The sequence below is a fragment of the Gymnoscopelus microlampas genome (assembly GCF_963454915.1).
Source record: "Gymnoscopelus microlampas genome assembly, chromosome: 6".
Lineage (NCBI taxonomy): Eukaryota > Metazoa > Chordata > Actinopteri > Myctophiformes > Myctophidae > Gymnoscopelus > Gymnoscopelus microlampas.
In genome coordinates, this window is record NC_139943.1 from 51,008,706 (window position 1) to 51,031,301 (window position 22,596).

General features: G+C 39.4%; 2 protein-coding genes across 2 annotated transcripts in view; both read left to right on the top strand.

Annotated features, from left to right (window-relative positions):
• LOC311047891 (protogenin B-like) overlaps nt 1–6,785 on the top strand; it is a gene marked incomplete at both ends in the record, with an annotated part of 29,229 nt that extends 22,444 nt beyond the window's left edge. The window contains 6 exons of the mRNA XM_084060840.1: nt 757–927; nt 1,286–1,486; nt 4,695–4,818; nt 5,059–5,233; nt 5,993–6,076; nt 6,393–6,785. Of these exons, the coding sequence (XP_083916966.1) occupies nt 757–927; nt 1,286–1,486; nt 4,695–4,818; nt 5,059–5,233; nt 5,993–6,076; nt 6,393–6,785 (1,148 nt within the window). The remainder of the gene's footprint in view (nt 1–756; nt 928–1,285; nt 1,487–4,694; nt 4,819–5,058; nt 5,234–5,992; nt 6,077–6,392) is intronic.
• Nucleotides 6,786–14,198: 7,413 nt separating this feature from the next.
• rsl24d1 (ribosomal L24 domain containing 1) lies at nt 14,199–20,688 on the top strand. Its single transcript, XM_084059905.1, has 6 exons — nt 14,199–14,349; nt 16,356–16,469; nt 16,976–17,048; nt 17,927–17,990; nt 19,192–19,277; nt 19,741–20,688. The coding sequence occupies exons 1-6, from the start codon at nt 14,269–14,271 to the stop codon at nt 19,821–19,823; spliced, it is 501 nt and encodes a 166-aa protein (XP_083916031.1). The 5' UTR covers nt 14,199–14,268; the 3' UTR covers nt 19,824–20,688.
• Nucleotides 20,689–22,596: the final 1,908 nt, after the last annotated feature.

Below are 22,596 nucleotides of genomic sequence, written 5' to 3' on the forward strand. Positions count from 1 at the left end.
TGCAGATTGTTTTTACAATAAAGTCTGTTATCCCATCCAAGATTACGTGAATATCTTTGCTAGGTGGATTCACTCACATCACGTTCCTCTACCGTGGAGGAACGTATGAGTGAATCCACGTTATCAGTCTGGCTTAATGCCAGGCTAGAAACCTTGTATATCCATAATATCATGTTTCAAAAACAGGAATTTAAAACAAATCCCAAAAATGTCAGGGTACTCACTTTTCGATGTTGTTTTTATTGGCTCACACACACCAATAAATCAACGCTTAGGCGTTTGGGCCATGAGCCTTCATCAGAGCATGTAATTGGACGCAGGATATTATAAGCATTAGCTTCTTCCTGCTCCTTTTCGAACACTTATGATTTATTGTTCATTGAGATAGTTGGAATAGTTTTTAAAATATTTTGTATTTGTTACTTTATTGTTTTGTTGTGACTTTTTTTTATTGTATGGTGTTCGAAACAAATAGAAAGAAAGAAAGAAAGAAAGAAAGAATGTCATGTTTCAACTTTAAATATTTCTTTGGGTAAATGAATGCCCAACGTCATCGTTCAAGAGTGTCTGTCTAAAGTCACAAAAAATATCAAGTATACAAGCTCACAACGGGGTCGCTATGTGACGTGTTTTTTTAATCATTTATCATTATTATTTTTCTTAAGTGAAAGGGGTTAAGTTTTAAGTGTGTGTGTTTTATAAATTACCAAAAAGTAATACTCTTGTGATAATAATAATAATATGTGATGTTCCCAGCACCCAGCCAGCCCCCGGCGGGGTTAAAGGTCATGCTGATCGAGGAGGGCGTGGCCCTGGTGTCGTGGAGGGAGCCTGAGGAGAGCAACGTGTTGGTGACCAGTTACACCGTCCTGTACGCTGACCACCAGGCCTGGATGGAGCAACGCTGGAAGGTCATTCACACTGAGGGTGAGTGGACTGTCCTGAAGGTCAGAGGTCATTCACACTGAGGGCGAGTGGTAGAGGTTTAAGTCAGGGAACTGCAGACCCTGGACTCTTTTAAGTCCGGCCTAAAGACCCTTCTATTTAGGAAGGCGTTTTCCTGTTAAATCGTGTGCAGCTGCTGTCAGTAATAAGATCCTTTTGAGCTTGACACTGTTTTTAACATTTTGTGATTGATTGATTTCATGCTTTTTACTCCGTAAGCACTCTGAGGTTCCTTGTGAATGAAAAGTGCAATACAAATAAAACACATTATTATTATTATGTATTATTAGTGTATACCAGTATGAATGTTAGTAATATTAATATGCATATTGTTGAACAGGGAGCAACACCATGGCTCTGCTGGAGAAGCTGGAACCAGGGAACACCTACCTGGTGAAGATCTCCGCCTCCAACCAGGTGGGAGACGGACCCTTCTGCAGCCCGGTGGAGCTGGCCCCCCTGCACCGTGGGGGGTCCGGGGGGTCCCACCGCAGGAACCGACACTCCCACCCGCCCGACAACACGGCTCAGGACCCCGCAGGTTAGATATGCCACCACTCAAACCCATCAACAGAATTGATTACAGAACCATTGATAAATATACAAGTGGTGGTGCAGAAATAAACTGCACCCCCTGCATTGTTTGGGGGCAGCCGTAGCGTAGAGTGGTGATTGTCAAATGGGGGTACGAGGGCTACGTACGAGGGGTGCGTACCCTTAGGGTAACCCTAGGCGTACGTGGAGGTACTACAGGGGGTACGTGAGTAGAAAATGGAAAATGTTATCTTACTGTTTAATGTTTAATGATAAAAACACTTTGTGTGAACGTGCTGTACTGCTAAGTGTTGACTGACTGACTGCTGACTGTGAGGTTCAATTCATGAAGGTCTCACAGGCAATTTTATTACCTGTGTAGGCCCTATAAAGAGAAGAATGCATTCGCCATCTGTTTTGAATAAGGGATGTCATGTTTTGCAAATAATTAAGTTTACCTAGACTAAAGGTAAAACCATTTCTTAATTCCATTTAAGGATGTGTTTTCCCTATAATTTATAATTATAAGTTATGGGCCATGACGGAGGCGCGCCGACTCAGCAGACCTTAAGGCTGAGGAGACGCGCCCGAGCGCCTCCAGGCGCGAGTGCCCGCGTCGACCAGCCGCTGGGCTGCTAGTCGACTCAGCGCCGTCCGAGTTATGTACCGATAGGGACAGAATCGTAAATATTATTGGTGCGGACTGCGTTTGTTCCACTGACTGCGTTTATCCCAACTACCACTCAAAGTGGCTGCTGGCCAACTGCCTGGATGAGGCAGCCTTATTTTTTAAAGCTTTGTGCTTTCTATTAGACTGTGCAGGGCAGAGGCGTCTAATCTCTGAGTCAGGGTGACCGCATACCCTCGGGTTAAAGCTATTTCCTAATTCCATTTAAGGATGTGTTTACACTATATTTTTTAGGACTATGGGGTAGATACTGAAGGGATACAGTTTTGGAAACAAGTTAGCATATCCACAGTTCTGATGTTCACACCTCCAATTTGGAAGACAATTAGCTCCCTGTTGATGGTCCAAATGTTGATGGCTCTTGGTATCAATGTGCCTTCATTGATATTCTCATTAGCTCAACAATGAGATCTCCCCCTCAACTTTGTGGTTGATGTAGGTGATCAACTCTATTGTTTAGGTTAGTAAGAATATGTGGATAGTTTCAGTTACTTTGGGCAGTTTAGAAGTTTAGGCCTCCTGGATATTTTGTGCTAAGTCTTGTAATCCATTCTTTTTCATGGAATCTTCTCTGTCCAATTGTCCAGCAGTCATTGAATTCCAGGCCGCATACTTTTATGGCATCAATCCCATGTGTTATAAAGTGTTGAACAATTAATAAATGGGTATCTTTTTCATTATTAATGGTGTACCTGTGTTGGCTTATTCTAATTGCTATGGAGTTGCTTGTCTCTCCTACATACTGTAATCCACACACTTGGCAAGTAATCAGATAAACACAATTTCTGGTGTTGTATGTGATGTTCTGTCTTAGGCTAATAATGTTTTTGTTTGTCCTGTTTTTAACCGTTTGTTTAGGGCTGAAGTAGTTAGGTCTTGCCCGTGCTACTTGGTTCCATGGCTTCAATTTGCTGTGGATCAAGTAGTCTTTCAGATTTTTGTTTTTCCTATAGGCCGAAATTATCTTAAAGTTCTGTAGGAGGTTTCCTCCCCTGTTTTCAAAATTGCTTTTGATGGCTCTGTTTGCCAATAAACTTTGGCTAGAAAATGTGGTTACTAAGGCTAGTGTGGGTTTCTCATTCCTTACTTTCACTTCCTGGAATGTGTTGTATGATTTCCTGAGGAATGTTCTTGTATATCCACGTTTCCTTAATGCTGTGAATAGAGTTTTGCAGGCATTTTCAAAGTCTGCTGTTTGTGTGCAGATTCTTTTGAAACGTAGGAGTTGTGACTTGACTATTCCTGCGAAACAATGGGTTGGATGGAAGGATGTCTTGTGGAGCAGTGCATGTGTATCAGTCTCCTTAAAAAACACCTTTGAATCCAGTTTGCCGGTGGTGTTAAAATCTTTCCCTTTGAAGACTGTAACATCCAAGAAGTCAATGTGTTCTTTGTTTGTGACATATTTCACTGTTATTGAGGCATGATGTGTGTTTAAGACCTGTATGAAGTGCTCAAATTCCTCTGTGGAGTGCTCAAATACTCCAAAAATATCATCTAGAAACCTAAAATAATGTGTGGGTTTGAATCTGCATTTTGTAAGAGCTGTTTCTTCCCATAAAGCCAAATATATATTTGCGTAGGATGGCGCAAATTTCTTTCCCATGGCTGTTCCACTGATCTGAAGGAAGGTTTTCCCATCAAATGAGAAGTCGTTTTTGGTCAAATTTAATTCTAGTAGTTCCAATAATTCTGCGTCTGGTCTTTGTCTGTCAGGATACTTTTTAAAGATATCTCTGATTGCTTTCATTCCCGCTGCTGTATTAATGTTGGTATACAGGCTATCAACATCTATTGAAAACAAACTACGAACCATTGATAAATATACAAGTGGTGGTGCAGAAATAAACTGCACCCCCTGCATTGTTTGGGGGCAGCCGTAGCGTAGAGTGGTGATTGTCAAATGGGGGTACGAGGGGTACGTACGAGGGGTGCGTACCCTTAGGGTAACCTTAGGGTACGTGGAGGTACTACAGGGGGTACGTGAGTAGAAAATGGAAAATGTTATCTTACTGTTTAATGTTTAATGATAAAAACACTTTGTGTGAACGTGCTGTACTGCTAAGTGTTGACTGACTGACTGACTGACTGACTGACTGACTGACTGACTGATTGATTGATTGATTGATTGATTGATTGATTGATTGATTGATTGATTGATTGATTGATTGATTGATTGATTAAACAGTACGGCAGTACAAATTAACAATCTATGCTAAAAACACAACACACTTGTTTCCATTGTGGTCCTATGTACTGTTGTTAAACCCAATCTGGCAAACAATTTGGTAAAAACAAAAAAGATGGGAAAAGTGATATTTTTTCCCCTTTGTCAGCAGAATCTGTCTTGAGAGATTATGTTAATCCCTATAAAATCAGGAACTTGTCTTCCACAACTATTTACTGAACAGAAAGACATAGTATAACCTGATAAATCTCTTATTTCAGTGTTCCCAGACGGTCTATAAATTAACCTTTTGTTTCTCAGTGTTCCAGACGGTCTATAAATTAACCTTTTGTTTCTCAGTGTTCCCAGACAGTCTGTACCACATGGACCAACGCAGCATGACGGGCATCATCGTGGGCGTGGTCATCGCGTTGGCGTGCATCGTCATGTGTGCTTTGATCCTCATCAGCAAGAGCCGCTCCGGGTAAACTACCACCTATACAAACTACAAACTACACACTACACACTACAAACTACCACCCACCTCCACAAACTACAAACTACAGGCTACCAACCACCTACACAAACTACACATTACTCTTGATTCCAAGTAATAATTCATATTCATATAATATTATTACCTTTTTAAGGAGTAATATGTAATAAGTAACATATTACTCTCCTGAGTAATATTGCCCAACACTGGTCCTGGATGATGATCTAGTCATTTCTACGACAACAGGAAGTCGTTCAATCCGAAGGTGGTGGGCATGGGGATCGTGGAGGGACCCCGACACCCCGGGGGTCCGTCCAGGGGGTCCGGTGAGCAGCAGCATCCTGACAACTCTGAGGTCCTGGTTCCCATGATGTCCCCTCAACACTTCAACCACAACAACAAGGTGACACCTGAGGTGTTCATATCATCTCTACTGTATATGTTGTTGATGTTGATGATAATGCTGAGTTCACCCTGGCAGTTACAAGACATACAAAGATACAAGTCGATATGGCATATCTGTTATAATTAATGAATTAAAGGTAGGGTAAGTGATTTTCTTTGGTCAAAATAAGTGTTAAATAGCTTTACATTGTGATAGCACTCATTGCTTTAGAGTGATTGTTCAGTAACAGGAGTCTCCATGTCTCTCCAGCTCTTCAATAAACAGAAAATGCATTTTCAGGTCAGGATACCAATTTTATCCAATCAGGATAGAGAACTCAGTCAGGATTCAGATTAAACAAGAAATGAGCAGAACAAATTGGAACTGGAATTGGCTTGAATTTTGTCACCTACCTGAACATGTATTTTCTGTTTATTAAAGAGCTGGAGATACAGGGAGACCCCTGTGACTGAACAAACACTCTATAGTAATGATTACAATCCGAATATAGAGCTTTAATCTTTAAGTCAGCCAGTGCCAGCGTTTTTGAGCATCTTTACTAAAGTATTGAATCAACGTGTTGACGTCGTGTCGTCGTATTGACGTCAAAGTGCGTCCGACAAGCGAGAGAAATATAAAGTTAGTTTATACTGAATACATGATGCCACCAGAAATGTGACAGTCGCCTCAAATCCTCCTTTTAAACACTGATTTGTTGTGCAACATGTGTGTAGGCACACATTAGTGAATGAGGCCTGTTGTTTTTCACTGTTTCAGGACGTGGTGATGAGTGTGAACGGGCCGGTCAGCCAGAGGTGGACGCTCTTCAACAGAGACAAACACCTTCCCTACAAGAATGACGTGAGTTCAGAGAATGTAACGAGTTCAAATGTAATCAGTGAACATGTGTGTCTTTGTGGCTGAAGAAGCCAGGAGCCATTTTGGCTGCATGTTGAAGACCAAGATCTTCATGTTGAAGACCAAGGCTTGCATGTTGAAGACCAAGATCTTCATGTTGAAGACCAAGACCTTCATTTTGAGGACCAAGCGTGTTGAAGCATTCTGGATCATTTGGAGGGGCTTAAGTAACTCATATAACTGTGGACTGTGTGCACTGTATAGAATATTAATACTCATAACTGTATAGACTATTAATACTCATAACTGTGTACTGCAGGTGGAGAACAGAGCCTGCCTGTACGAAGCGGGTAAGACTGTGCTGTGCTACGATGAACGGTTGGCTCCGGCTTCTAGACGACTCGTCTACGGGGGTCCTCTCCACTCCGAGACCTCCCAGAGCAGCAGCGAGGGCAGCGGGGAGACGGGCGACTCGGGACACTACTCCAACGAAGACAGCGACGACCGCGCCGACCACCGGCGTTCGTCCAGACGCGGGTCTAGCGGCTCCGACGGAGAGCCGAGGGAGGACACGTCGAGTCCGTCCTTCTGTCACGCCGTGGCTCTGCTCCCTGACACCGCTGTGGTCTTACAACCTCGCTGCCTCCTCCAGGACCCCCTGGACCTGTCTCATCCTGCCCAGTACCCCTCCTCTCTGCTGGGAAACTCCTGAGGAGAGAGGGGGGGGGGGCACGTCCCTCGTCCCGCCTTCCAGGCAGTGGGATGTTAGTCTCTCATAGCACAGCCAATGGGATATCTCCTCCTATCTCCAGCTACCAATCATCTGGATACATTTGCAATGTGGGCGTGCCTTGCACGGCCGGCGAAGGCGACACGCTGACTAAACCACGCCCACTGTTGTTGTTTTGTTTTGTTTTTTAGGACACGCCTTTACCGCCTTTACCACGCCCACTGAATGGCTGCGCCCAGATTAGGAAGGACCTCCCTCCGTCCTTCACATTGGTTCTGCTTCCTTTTTCTTTTTTTTATTGTTACCACCCACCTCTAGCCCCGGCCACAATGAGAACATCTCCAGACGTATCAGAAGGTGTATATCTCTGGAAGTCTGGCTACAACAGACTAGAGCAGTGGTTTTCTAAATGGGGTCCAAGGACCCCCTGGGTTGTTGGGGGGACACAGCCCCTGACACCCTCCTCTGGAGCCTGGCAGGGCGGGGAGGGGTTTAAAGCAATGCCACGCCCACCTCCATGCTGAACTCCGCCCTCCTTGGTTTACAGCAGAACATCAGGAAGTGAAGCAGGTTTTTATCATGGTTTCACTTCCTCTCTGCCTGAGGATCCTTTTTTTTTTAACTTTTACGTTTGTCTGTCCTTAACGTCTGATTCTTACTCGGCTGTTTTCTGGGGGCGTGACACAGCGGCAACGCATCTTAAATATATGACTCCGGTTAATAATAACCAAAGCTCACCAAAACGATGAATGTCCAAAATGAATGTCCAAAAAAAGAAAAGTTTTATTTAATGAGTTTTAATGAGTTTCCACTGCAGCAGAGGGTTGTGGGTTTGAACCCTGCTCGCTCAATGTCTACCTCAGTTCTCTGTTTTGTTGTACAAACACGACTACCTCCTTTTTTACACTACACAGTGCAGTATGAACGAATGAATTTACACATGAATGAGTGAGTGAATGAGTGAATCAAGGAATGGATGCAGTATTTTCTCTGACTCAGGGGTCATCTTTATGACGTTTCATGTTTTCACCGCATCTTGTTAAGGTGTTTTTTTTGGAGCGTTGTCGGGTAGAACGTTTTTCTGTTCAACGTCCAAAGTTAAGTTTTGTTTTTTTCGTTTCACATGATTTGAACAGTGGTGGAAAAAGTAGTTACATTTTTCACTTAAGTAAAAGTATCAATACCGCAATCTAGAAATACTCTGTTACAAGTAAAAGTCCGGAATTCAAAATGCACTTGAGTAAAAGTACAAAAGTATTGGCATCAAAATCATTCAAAAGTAAAAGTACTCATTATGCAGAATGTCCCATTTCAAGTTTTCAAACGTATACAAATCTTTTGAAAATAACAGATCTACAAGCTCACAATGTGTCGCATCACGGCACATTGTGAGCTTGTAGATCTGATATTTTGAAATGGCCAAAATGTATATAGGGCTGAAGTGGTAACTAGTAACTAAAGTTTTCAAATAATTGTAGTGGAGTAAAAGTACAATATTTGGATCCGAGATGTCGTGGAGTAGAATTAAAAGTATTGGAAGTTGGAATTACTCAAGTAAAGTACAAATACCTCAACATTTTACTTGAGTACAGTACTTAAGTAAATGTACTGTTTTTTTCCACCACTGGATTTGAGTTGTTAAGTTGTGGAGGTGAAAGAAAAAGAAAGTGTATTATAAATTCTCAAAGGATGTGAGTGAGGTCGTATAAGTATAAATATTGTTTGTCATTAAGTGCACTGAACTTGAAAAGCTTTAAAAACAAAACAAAAAAAATGGCCTTAACGTGGGAAAAGGGCTTTTTTTTGCATATTATTATGATAGATAATGAAACCCAAAGAAGAAGAATATTATACCCAAAGATGGACTTTGTGTCCGTGTCCAATAGAGAAGAACGCTCAGGTTGCATTGTTGTGTGATGGTGTAAATTTAACCTGGGAATGGTGCTGGGAACGCTTTAATTATACTATACACCATCGCACTAACAGTGTTGTTTTCTGCCTAAAACACTGGTCCCGGGACCCCCAGGGGTCCTTGAGGAGGTTCCAGGGGGACCAAATGGACCCTTACTGGATCTGTAACTCTGAGAGTGTACGAATGGAACCAAATGGACCCTTACGGGTCCATTTGGTTCCATTTGTACACTCTCAGAGTTAGATTAATACTGATTATAATGCAGTGTAGATTGTTGGGGTTCCCAGAGATGCAAGGGGTATCAGATAGGGTCTAATCTAATCTAATGCATATCCAAACTGGGAATCCTTGAAAAAAAAAAAAGAATGAAGAAATTACTGCTCTAGATTAACTTCAAGCTACAATGACACCGTCGTTCTACAGAGTATCAATTATTTAGTCTTCGGTGTTCATTTATGCTGATGTTCCTTAATGTCTCGGTGAAAAGCTTTAATTAACACCATAGCGTTTGTTGTTACCTTAATGTGTTGAAGAAAAGCTTTAATTAGCACCATAACGTTTGTTGTTACCTTAATGTGTTGAAGAAAAGCTTTAATTAACAACGTAACGTTTGTTGTTACCTTAATGTGCTGATGAAAAGCCTTAATTAACACCATAACGTTTGTTGTTACCTTAATGTGTTGAAGAAAAGCTTTAATTAGCACCATAACGTTTGCCTTCTAGATCACAATGCTATTATCCAAAGAGTTGTCTTTGCCTCCGCAGGAGTATGGGTTTAATAATGAATGGGTATGATAGCTTTTAATCCTGTGGTGAACAATACAGGGGTCACAACATCAGTGACAGTGACAGTGGTCTTAAGACAGGGTTCCATTTACATGCATATACCTTTTGGGAAGTGTAGACTGTCTGATATTTATGTTTGATCAAATCACAATTCATTACAATCTATGGCATGCCACATTTGTGGCAAATTCTCTCAAAAATGTAAAATTAAACTTTGCCAAATTTCTTCTAAATTTATAAAAGAAAATATGAATTAAAAAATAGCTTAAGCCGTGAGCTTGTAGATCAGCTATTTTCGCAAGTGTATGGGGCTTAAGCGCAATACATGCTTCTTCCGATGTCCGAACTTTTTTTCTTCTCTTTTTTCGGAGAGGGAGGTGATAACTATAATTTGACATCATTCACAATTTATTTTCATTCACAAGTTTTATTTTTATTTTGCGGATGCTTCTGTCCAAACTAGTCTCCAACTTTTCCCCATTTTTCTTTTTTTCGGATCAGAAAGCCTGTGCAAAACGAGGTTGGAAGGAGCATGACCTTTTAAGCAAGATTTTGTAGTTTTTAAAAATGGAACCCTGTTGGCGAAAACGCTGCATGTTGTCACTCTAAATAATGTTCCCTGTCCAGGTGTGACAATGACTGTCCAGGTATGACAACCCTGTCCAGGTGTGACAATGTCAAAGGATTGTGACGATCAAAATAAAATAAAAAAACCCTACGACGGTGTGAAGAGCAACATAATCATTATATCTTTGTGACCAAAGAAATGTGTGGAAAAATCTCTGTTATTTAGTGATTTTCTTTGGTTTGCATTTTGAAGGAAGAAAGAAAAAACAAACCCATTTATTTGCTTATTAATGTGATGGTATTTTTTCCCGGGCTTTTGAACCCTAGAAAAGGTATTTTTTAACATAAAGATTTAGTTAGGTCTTTATCGTGCTTTTAATTTCAAGCTTGAGAGGTCAACGAGAGTTCTTTTGTCAACGAGGTTTCACCTGAAAGACGGTGAATTACTTTTGGAAATTTGATTTAGTCTTTTTATTCTGTTTTTTTTTTAGCATGATGTTGTTTTGTAATTTGACATTTTGTCTGTGTGCGTTGACTAGGGCTGGGCAATTAACCTTGAATATATCTAAACCGACATTTAAAACTAATAACCGACTTAATCTTGCTCTTGTAGGTTAATGGAATAATCGAGAATGTTTTTTTTCTCTTTTATTTTTTTTCTTTCATACCAACACATTTATAGAAATAAAACAGATTTTTCTTTTTATAATCGACAAACTCGTTAGTCTTAACCCTGTGTTATGCTTTATTTATTGTACAATGGAGTCGTACAAAAAAAGTTTTTTTCAATAATCATGATATAGATTTGAGGTCGCAGGTCATCGCCCAGACCTAGTTTTACATTTGTGTCTGTGTTTGTTGAAGGTCAGAGGTCATTTTACTGAACTCAAACTCAGCATTTTGTACATTTTAGAATGTAGATTTTTATTGTTATTATTTAAATTATGCTTTTTCTGATATATTATTATCCATTTTGGAAAACTGCAGTACAGTATTTTGTTTTTTGGCAAAGTAAGTGTTGAAATATTGCTGCTGGACTGTTTGATACTCTCAAGATGATTACTGATAGATGAATAAATTGTTCCTGAAAAATGCACTTTCTCTTGCACTGTTTTTATTATTATTATTATTATTATTATTATTATTATTATTATTATTATTATTATTATTATATTATATTATTATTATTATTATTATTACACTTATATCATTATTATTTATATTTATATTTTTATCCCCGCCAGGCCGGTTTGGCCAAAGACGAGGGACCACGTTTTCACTCCTGTGACTCTGTCTGTCTGTCTGTTTGTCTCTCTGTCTGTCTGTCTGTCTGTCTGTGAGCAGCTGGACCGATCGGCATGGAACACCCCGAGTAGTTAGTTTAAATAAATAATTAAAATGAAAAAGTAATTGAAAAAACACAGCTCCCTCACACATTAGAATGACAATATCAGTCACCAGAAGCAGAGACGTGTGTTTGTCCTGGGTTGGCTCCCATAGTGTCAGTTTGTCCGGGGTTAGCTCCATAGTGTCAGTTTGTCCTGGGGTTAGCTCCATAGTGTCAGTTTGTCCTGGGTTAACTCCATAGTGTCAGTTTGTCCTGGGGTTAGCTCCATAGTGTCAGTTTGTCCTGGGTTAGCTCCATAGTGTCAGTTTGTCCTGGGTTAGCTCCATAGTGTCAGTTTGTCCTGGGTTAGCTCCATAGTGTCAGTCTGTCCTGGGGTTAGCTCCATAGTGTCAGTTTGTCCTGGGGTTAGCTCCATAGTGTCAGTTTGTCCTGGGTTAGCTCCATAGTGTCAGTTTGTCCTGGGGTTAGCTCCATAGTGTCAGTTTGTCCTGGGTTAGCTCCATAGTGTCAGTTTGTCCTGGGTTGGCTCCCATAGTGTCAGTTTGTCCTGGGTTAGCTCCATAGTGTCAGTTTGTCCTGGGTTAACTCCATAGTGTCAGTTTGTCCTGGGTTAACTCCATAGTATAGTCTCGCGTTACCAGACTGTTGCCTCCCACAATTTTCAAATGTTTCCGGTCATACAGTCTGGGACTCGGAAGCTCTGATCATGATTAGAACACAAACCGGATACGTGGAGCCTCCTCCCCACTTCCATTTCGTCTTTACAGTCGCGCAAATTTATCCTAATATAAATACAAATCATCTAAGTATATTTAGCTTGCTGCTTAGCAGAAATGGAAATTAAAAAGTAAAATGTAAAGATATTTTTAAATATATTTTCGTGAACGGAAGTGCCACTTTCCTCTCTCGGATTTTGGGAGTTGTAGTTCCAGACTCTATATACAGTAGCATTCAGAGATTGTGGAATAGTTGTCTGGCTACGCGAGACTAACTCCATAGTGTCAGTTTGTCCTGGGTTAGCTCCATAGTGTCAGTTTGTCCTGGGGTTAGCTCCATAGTGTCAGTTTGTCCTGGGGTTAGCTCCATAGTGTCAGTTTGTCCTGGGTTAGCTCCATAGTGTCAGTTTGTCCTGGGGTTAGCTCCATAGTGTCAGTTTGTCCTTGGTTAGCTCCATAGTGTCAGTTTGTCCTGGGTTGGCTCCCATAGTGTCAGTTTGTCCTGGGTTAGCTCCATAGTGTCAGTTTGTCCTGGGTTAACTCCATAGTGTCAGTTTGTCCTGGGTTAACTCCATAGTATAGTCTCGCGTTACCAGACTGTTGCCTCCCACAATTTTCAAATGTTTCCGGTCATACAGTCTGGGACTCGGAAGCTCTGATCATGATTAGAACACAAACCGGATACGTGGAGCCTCCTCCCCACTTCCATTTCGTCTTTACAGTCGCGCAAATTTATCCTAATATAAATACAAATCATCTAAGTATATTTAGCTTGCTGCTTAGCAGAAATGGAAATTAAAAAGTAAAATGTAAAGATATTTTAAAATATATTTTCGTGAACGGAAGTGCCACTTTCCTCTCTCGGATTTTGGGAGTTGTAGTTCCAGACTCTATATACAGTAGCATTCAGAGATTGTGGAATAGTTGTCTGGCTACGCGAGACTAACTCCATAGTGTCAGTTTGTCCTGGGTTAGCTCCATAGTGTCAGTTTGCTTGCCTCTAGTTCCAGGTGTCTGACACAGTGTCCTGCCAGTCTCATCCTTCTCTCTTTGACCTTGTCAGTGACCCGTAGTAGGTCCCTATAGAGAACCATGTTCCTGATGTGGTTCGTCCATCATGTGCAACCGCCATCGATTGATTGATTGATTGAATATATAACAGTTTACCAAAAAAAGCACAGAGGTAGAGTTCCATACAAAAGGATAAACAAAGCACTATGGCTTGTTTCCATTGGGGTCCTGTATGTATTGCCACACAAAAGCCTGAGCAGATGTTAAAATGATTCCTCTGAAAATAGCCGATCTACAAACTCACAACGTGTCGCGAATGCAATTGTAAGCTGCACAACTGATCTCCAATTATTGGACTAAAATAATTTGAATAGCCATTGAACAGTATACAGTATAGTTTCAATTTAGCCTCGATTTTAGACGTTTAAATCAAAACCATATCAACATTTAGACCAGTTTTAAACCATGACATTTATTTAATCTTTTAGTCATGTTAAGCTTGTGAGCTTGTAGGTCGGCTATATGTTCATGAGCATTTTAAGAGTGTATTAAAATGCTCATGTTGTGCCTATATTATTTATTATACAGTAGTTGTCGCTTCTTTTGGGCTTGTTTTCATAGACGTAGTTGCTTATTTCTCTCGCAAAACCTGGCAACACTGGAGACGAGTGACACTGACGTGAGATCTCCTACAAGACCCGCCCTTAGACCCGCCCTGCCTTCCTCTGATTTGGCCGCTCTACCAAGACCCGCCCTTAGACACGGCCTGCATGCCTCTGATTTGGCCGCTCTGCCAAGACCCGCCCTTAGACACGGCCTGCATGCCTCTGATTTGGCCACTCTGCCAAGACCCGCCCTTAGAAACGCTCTTCCTGCGTCTGATTGGCCTCTTTCAGCTCTGTAGTACACACACACACACACACACACACACACACACACACACACACACACACACACACACACACACACACACACACACACACACACACACACACACACACACACACACACACACACACACACACACACACACACAGCAGTAGAAGAAGAGTTGTACTTCCTGTTCCTGTAACAACGTGCGCACTTCCGGTCCAGTTGGTCTGGTGAAACGTGAATACAGACATCATGAGGATAGAGAAATGTTATTTCTGTTCAGGACCCGTTTATCCTGGACATGGAATGATGTTTGTGAGGAACGACTGTAAGGTAAATATAACCCCTTTATTTACATTAATACTCATTATTATATGGTTATTATTATAGCGTTTAGTAGGAGACACCTGTCTGTGTGGCAGCTAGCCTAGCATGCTAATGCTAACCTGCAGGAATCACTGTCTGTCTGTTAGCTAGCCTAGCATGCTATTGCTAACACGCAGCTCACGTGGTTCTAAAGCAGTCTGTTGGTTTTATTTATTTAATGAAACGTAATGAAGCTTTAATGTGTATTTATGTATTAATGATGTATTAATAACATGGATATGAAGCTTTATGTGTTATTATTATGATGAGTATCATCATGTTATTATAGAAGGTTAATGTCGTTTAAAGGGACTGGTGTGTGTGTGTGTGTGTGTGTGTGTGTGTGCGCGCGCGCCTGTAAGAGGAGTGTTTATGCTCCTAATCTTTGTAAATATTGTAATAACATATCAGTTATACTCATGGAGTATTAAGAATGCTACATAATATTCCATTTCGGTTTTTATCTATGAAGCTAAACTCTTTCATAATGTCTTTGAATATCAAATATGACCCACGTGTTGTTTACATCAGTGGTTCTCAAAGTGTGGTCCGGGGTCCCACAGCAGGGCTCCGTGAGGGGGTCCCAGGGGGTCCCCAAGCAGAATGAGATGAACCACTTTAACCCTATAGAAGCCGCAAGCAACTCTTTGATGCTATTTTATTTTTGAATATCTGGCAAGCTAGAGTTCTTTCTTACATTATTTATCTCTTTGGCTATTCAATATATATATTCTGCTATCCAAAAATAGCAGATCTACAAGCTCATATGCCGCGCTAGGAGCTTGTGGATCTGCTATTTTTTGGAAGAAGAATCGTGAAAATGTGTGTACATCTTTTAATATATATTTATATGTATATATATCTTAATTTTTTACTCAAATCTTTGCTTTTTGGGGGGTCCCTGGAACAAAATATTTTGAGATTTGGGGGGGGGGGGGTCTGCGTACAAATGCATATCATTTTGGGGTCCTTGACATAATTGAGAACCAGGTTATAGCAACATACGTCCACTCAGATCTACGCTATGAGCATGTAGATCTGCTATTTTTGAATAGCCCAAGTATAAGATAATGGTTAAAGTGGTTACAATCTAAAATGACAGATGCTTTCCAGTCTTAAACGCCTAACCCATTATAGATTTATGTGGCTATAGAGGATATGCGCATGCTTAAAGTGAATGGCACATCGAGTGGCAAATCGAGTGGCAAAGTCAGTTTAACATTGTTTAATGTTGTTTAATGCAATCAGATATGACTTTTCTGTTTGGATCCATGGGCTGTCAAGGCCAGAAAGTTTTTTTTTTGACACTCAGTAGGCATTCCTGCATAACTTCCGGGTTTGATGATGATGTCACACGCATATCCTCTATTCAAAAATAGCAGATATAGTAGATCTGTAATTTTTGGGGAAAATTGTGGATTTATTTGTCAACTCTTTGAATATATGTTTTATATATATATATATATATATATATATATATATATATATATATATATATATATATATATATATATATATGCAACATTTTTTTACTCCAATCTGTGCTTCTGGGGGGGTCCCTGGAACAACATATTTTGAGATGGGGGTCCGTGGCCAAATACATATTGGGGGTCCTTGACATGAAAAAGTTGGAGAACCACTGATATTATAGCAACATGAGTTTTTTTCAAAAAACTGTTAGGATTTTGAAGACATTTGAAAATAGACAATCTGCTATGTGAGGAAATGTGAAATTCTGAATATTTTCTTTTACATTTTAACCACACAGACAGATTCTGTATGGGTGGTGGCACACAATACTTTCTGCATACTTCTGTTTAATGCAGATGTTCAGGTTCTGTTAATTAAATCTCTTCTCTTGTGTTTAATGCAGATGTTCAGGTTCTGTTAATTAAATCTCTCCTTCTCTTGTGTTTAATACAGATGTTCAGGTTCTGTTAATTAAATCTCTTCTTCTCTTGTGTTTAATACAGATGTTCAGGTTCTGTAAATCCAAATGTCACAAGAACTTCAAGAGAAAGAGGAACCCCAGGAAGTCCAGATGGACCAAGGCCTTCAGGAAGGCGTCCGGGAAGGAGTTAACAGTGGTGAATATTATATCTGCTATTTTTGAATAGCCAAAGTATAAAATATGGATAAAGTGGTTACACAAGATGCGTTCCCGGTCTTAATGTAATAATCCACTAGGTTGGAATGAGAGGTGAGACAGCAGGTAATGAAATGATAAAATAATATAAAACGGAGACAGCAAGTTATGAAATGATAAAATAATATAAAACAGGGACAGCAAGTTATGAAATGATAAAATAATATAAAACAGGGACAGCAAGTTATGAAATGATAAAATAATATAAAACAGGGACAGCAAGTTATGAAATGATAAAATAATATAAAACAGGGACAGCAAGTTATGAAATGATAAAATAATATAAAACAGGGACAGCAAGTTATGGAAGTGGTTTAAGCGAAAATAAGGACACATCAGCTGCTCCTGTTCTGATGTAGTCTCAAATGTCAAATAATGGCCAATATATGTCTGATTATTATTACTATTGTTACTATTACTGATACATAATACTGTATGTTCCTCCAGGACAACTCTCTGGAGTTCGAGAAACGCAGAAATACTCCAGTCAAATACCAGAGAGAGCTGTGGGGGAAGACCGGTAAGCTGCCATGTTGTTATAGATGAGACTTTAAGTGATTTTCTTTGGTTAAAATAAGTGTTAAATAGCTCAATATTCTGATAGTACTCATTCCATAAGAGTGTTTCTCAGGAGTATTCCTCCAGGAGTCTCCATGTCTCTCCAGCTCTTTAGTAAACAGAAAATGCATTTTCAGGTCAGGATACCAATTTTATCCAATCAGGACGGAGAACTCAGTGTGTCATGGAAGTGATGTCAAAAATAAATGAGCAGATACAACATTGCAACTGGATCACTATAAAATTTAAGCTGATAAATGGGTTCTCTCTCCTGATTAGCTGGCATTTTGTCACCTACCTGAACATGTATTTTCTGTTTATCAAAGAGCTGGATAGACAGGGAGACTCCTGTGACAGAACAAACACTCTATAGCAATGAGTACAATATAGAGCTTTAACCTTTTAACAAAAAACGTTTTGTTTTAACCAAAAAATATCACGTACCCTGTAGTAACAGTAACGTTTACTTCTTTCCAGTAGAAGCCAAGTAAAGTACATTTTTATTAAAGGGATAGTTCACTCCCAAAATGATTTCTTTTTCTATGGATTAGTCACCCCATGGAGCCTTGAATTCATGGATATTTTTGATGTTCTCGTCGCATTCCTAAGATAATAATTTGATGTCCGGCAGCGATAACTTCCCGCTGGTCATCAAATTATTGGCTTAGGAATGAGACGAGAACAAAAAAATAACCATGAATTCAAGTCTCCATGGGGTGACTAATCCATAGGAAAGAAAAGTACTTTTTCTGGATGAACTATCCCTGTTAAGTTACTTCTTTACACTAGAAGCCATCATGTAGATACATTGCGTTGAGTGAACTTTGACCTGTTTTCCAGTGGTGGCCATGAAGAAGGTGGAAGAGATCAAACGGAAACGCCAGACCAGATTCATCCTGAACAGGTGAGTTTAGGGGGCGTGGTTTAACCCATTAAGACCTGGAACACATTCTGTGTGTTTTCTTTGGGCTATTCAAAAATAGCAGATATACAAGCTCATAGCGCGGCACCGAGTGCCGCGCTATGAGCTTACAAATGTCATTATATATCTTATATATTTGGGTTACAAATGTCATTACCGGTATATATCTGTATGTTGTCCTGACTGTAGCTCATATACAGAGTCCACATCCATCTGTATGCTGTCCTAACTATAGCTCATATACAGAGTCCACATCCATCTGTATGCTGTCCTAACTATAGCTCATATACAGAGTCCACATCCATCTGTATGCTGTCCTAACTATAGCTCATATACAGAGTCCACATCCATCTGTATGCTGTCCTAACTATAGCTCATATACTGAGTCCACATCCATCTGTATGCTGTCCTAACTATAGCTCACATACAGAGTCCGCATCCATCTGTATGCTGTCCTAACTATAGCTCATATACAGAGCCCACATCCATCTGTATGCTGTCCTAACTATAGCTCATATACAGAGTCCACATCCATCTGTATGCTGTCCTGACTGTAGCTCATATACAGCTGTACATTTGGTTCTAAGTACATAGATGCCGCTCGCATCGCAGACGATGCTTTCATTTTTCCATCGTCACCAAATCAACCAAACCTTGTTATTTTTACGGGATGGCCTATAGGAAGCACAGCACTAAATCTAGAAGACCTCCACGAGTTCCTTTCACATATTGTTTTATCCTTTTTTTTTTGGATATATATATTTATCGAAAATGGGAGCCCTCCCACCCGATAAGCACTTGGAATGTAGGAGTTGAGCCATTACATTTAGTTTGACTCTGTGCCACAATCAGATAAATATAGTTGTTTTGTTTTGTTTATTATTCATATGTTGTGTTAAGACAGGACAATTCGCAGATGATTAATATTGTGAAAACAGCAGATCTGCAATATTTGGGAAGCCTAGTAATGAAGTGTTGAATTTAATTATAAATGTTTAACATTTGCCAACAGCAACTCTACCCAAGCAACAATGTGAAATGACACAATTATGCTTTCCTTGTATTAAAGGGTTGAAATGTGCGTTGATCAAACCTGAGATGGGATCGGAACATCTCCACTGAGTATTTATAGTTTTATTTTCCCATTTTAATGAACCCCCCTCTTCTTCTTCTTCTCTTTCAGACTGAAGAAAGGCAAACAGCTGGACAAAGAAGAAGCCATCAACGAAGTCAAGAAAAACATTCACCTTATCAAAGCCCCACACGCAGGTAAAGGGTTAATATTCAAACGTATCTATAGACTGTGTATTTATATATATACACACACACACACACACACACACACACACACACACACACTTTAACTTATTGTGTTTTTTCTTAAATTAACTCCTTACTTGATCACACTACAGTGTCACAGAAAGACATTAAAAGTAGCAGATCTACAAGCTTGAAACTCAGCGCTTCACCCATGAAGTTTATAACAACATATGACTATTGACATACAAATAACAGTCTGTCAGTTATGTTACATAAGAGGAGTAAATGGGGGCTTCAACAAGGGGTCCGGGACCCCTAGGGGGTCCTCAGAGCTACTACAGGGGGTCCGCCAAATCTGTGTGATAGGATCAGGATCGGCTATTTTTTGGCAAAGAGGTTTGACGTGTTTTATGATCTCTTATAGGAAAAGTATCACATATAATAACTGATTGTTTTATGATCTCTCTCGTAGGAAAAGCCAAACAGATGGAAGACCAAATGGTGCAGAAGTTACAAGACGACGTGGAGATGGGAGCAGAGGATGACGACTTATAAACACATCCACCCTGACCTACCTGTCTCTCTGTCACCATTTTACCATGTCTAGGAATCTCCCAACATGATTATGTATTTGCCCACGTCGGACCCCCCGTCTCAAAATATGTTGTGCCAGGGAGGAGTGTTGATTTTGTCAACTAAAACTATGACGAAAAATGTTTGTTGTTCCTTTTTTCACTGACTAAAACAAAATACAAACTAAATAAAATCTAAGCTAGTCGACTAAATCAACTGTAGATTTGTTATGATATTTAGTCGACTAAAACATTTCAGATGACTAAAACTAAATGGAATTTGATTCAAAAGACTATGACTAAAACTGAAAAGGGTAATTTTGGACCACGGTTTTCTTACCTTTTCTATGATGTTATAATATCTTAGGATGAATGGTACAGTAGAAACATTTCATAACGGGTCCGCCACAGCTTAGAACGTGCGCCAATAGGCCTTGCGCTAGATAGTGTATTTTCCGTTTTTTTTTCTTTTTCCGTTGCATAGTGTTCTGTCACTATGAACGTCAGATCTCACAAAAAAAAGCTATTAAAATACGTGATCTAGCGCCAGGCCTATTGGTGCACGTTTTAAGCTGTGGCGGACCCGTGATGGAGTTATGACATTTTTCTACTGTACCATTCATCCTAAGATGTCATAACATCATAGAAAAGGTAAGAGAACCGTGGTCCAAAATCCCCTTTAAGATGGTTCATCTCATATTGAAGGGTTTTTCTTTGGATTTTTCCTGCTTCATTAAAATGCAGATTAAGTGAATTCTGTATTCTATTCAGTATGTATATATATACATTTACATACAGTATGTACATTATCCTGTTACCCTGCTTCCTAATAAACTGTTGCAATAAGATGATTGAATTACTGATGTTTAAAAAGGTATTATGTGGGTCATGTTTTAAATTTAAATATTGCTTTCCCCAGCTAACCGATCACCCCCTTGATTTCACTCTTACAACATAACTTCTTATTTTATTGTTTTTCTAGTAAAGTTGACTCTTTTGTTTTCTCCATGTAAAGTGACTGAGTACTTTAAAAAGTGCTACAGAAGCCTGAGATATGTATTTTTTTGCCAGAGATTATTTATCATGAAATGATGAACTTGCAGATTGGCTATTTTTTTACTGTTGACTCAGAATAGGGTTCAAGTGGTTAATGTAAAAAAACATGATCCTATCACACAAAGATTTGGCGGACCCCCTTTAGTAGCTCTGAGGACCTCTGAGGGAAAAGTAATGATTACAAAATATTAAGCTAAGTTTTTAAAGCACAAAGTGCAAGTTGGTAAGAAATCAAGGTTAAATGTTGACATTGGGAAGGTGACACATATGAGGACACTGCTTTTACCACTTCCTTAAAGGAGTTATTTTATAATATATCTGTTGTCGGGCAGAAACCAGCTATGCCAAAAATATTAACTTTTCAGGAAATATTTTTAAAACAACACAACACTGCCTCATCAAAGTTGGTATGGTGAATTTATACATTGTCAGATACTTGAATCGAATGTGTTCTTATTATCATGTGTGAGTTTGGCTACTTTCATAGCATCCCTTCATGTCAATATATTAGTTTTACAAACATGTTCAGTAATGATACAAATAGCTGATCACAATGTGATCTTGTACAGTAGATCCACTATTTTCATTTTTAGGAATAAAAATCCATTTGGCTTCAGAGACTCTGTTTGGAGGTCCTTGTTACCTGATAATACAATATAGCCTAACTTATACAATCTGTATGGTAGAGTATGTTAATACAATATAATGTATACAATCTGTATGGTAGAGTATGTTAATACAATATAATGTATACAATCTGTATGGTAGAGTATGTTAATACAATATAACTTATACAATCTGTATGGTAGAGTATGTTAATACAATATAACTTATACAATATGTATGGTAGAGTATGTTAATACAATATAACTTATACAATCTGTATGGTAGAGTATGTTAATACAATATAACTTATACAAACTGTATGGTAGAGTATGTTAATACAATATAATGTATACAATCTGTATGGTAGAGTATGTAATACAATATAACTTATATAATTGGGGTGGTTGTGTTTTGTCTCCCTGCTCTAACAAAAATGGAGTTTGAAGTCATAATGGGTTTGTATAGGAAGGGGGCGTGTCTGATGATAAAGTTAATATCAAATATCTAAATACTGAATCAAGCAAAAAAAAAAAAAGTCTGGGGGCGGGGCTCACAAAAGCCTGAGTAGACGATTAAATGACCCATTTCTTTTTTTAAAGTGAAATATCCCTTTAAGTGGTTAATTCTTGATGTATTTTTGTTAAGTTTGGGTCCAAAGAGTCTCTTCCTAGAAATGTAATGTGGTAGCAGCAGCATAGCAAACAGCATACATCATGTCTCTTGGTACAAAGATCTGAAAATGTTTGATCGGGTGTGGCTTATGTAGACTAGTAGATGGTGCCATCTAGTGGTTGTTATAAATCATCACATATCACAACGTCCCCTGCTGTTGCACGGTACTTTAAAGGGATATTTCACTTTCAAAACAAATGTTGGTCATTTTATCGTCTACTCAGGCTTTTGTGAGCCCCCCCAGACAGTTTTTAAGTTGCTTGATTCAGTATTTAGATATTTGATATTCATTTTATCAGACACGCCCCCTTCCTATACAAACCCATTGTAACTTCAAACTCCATTTTAACCATGTTAGATTCATCAGAAACACCTGTCCTTGGTTCTGGTGACTGATATTGTCCTTCTAGCTAATACGTGAG

What these genes read in the sequence shown, in the direction of transcription:
- rsl24d1 (XM_084059905.1), top strand. Translation starts at nt 14,269, where the DNA reads ATGAGGATAGAGAAATGTTATTTCTGTTCAGGACCCGTTTATCCTGGA. An exon ending in TTGTGAGGAACGACTGTAAG is followed by an intron (nt 14,350 to 16,355) that starts GTAAATATAACC and finishes TGTTTAATACAG; the next exon opens with ATGTTCAGGTTCTGTAAATC. An exon ending in TATCAAAGCCCCACACGCAG is followed by an intron (nt 19,278 to 19,740) that starts GTAAAGGGTTAA and finishes TCTCTCTCGTAG; the next exon opens with GAAAAGCCAAACAGATGGAA.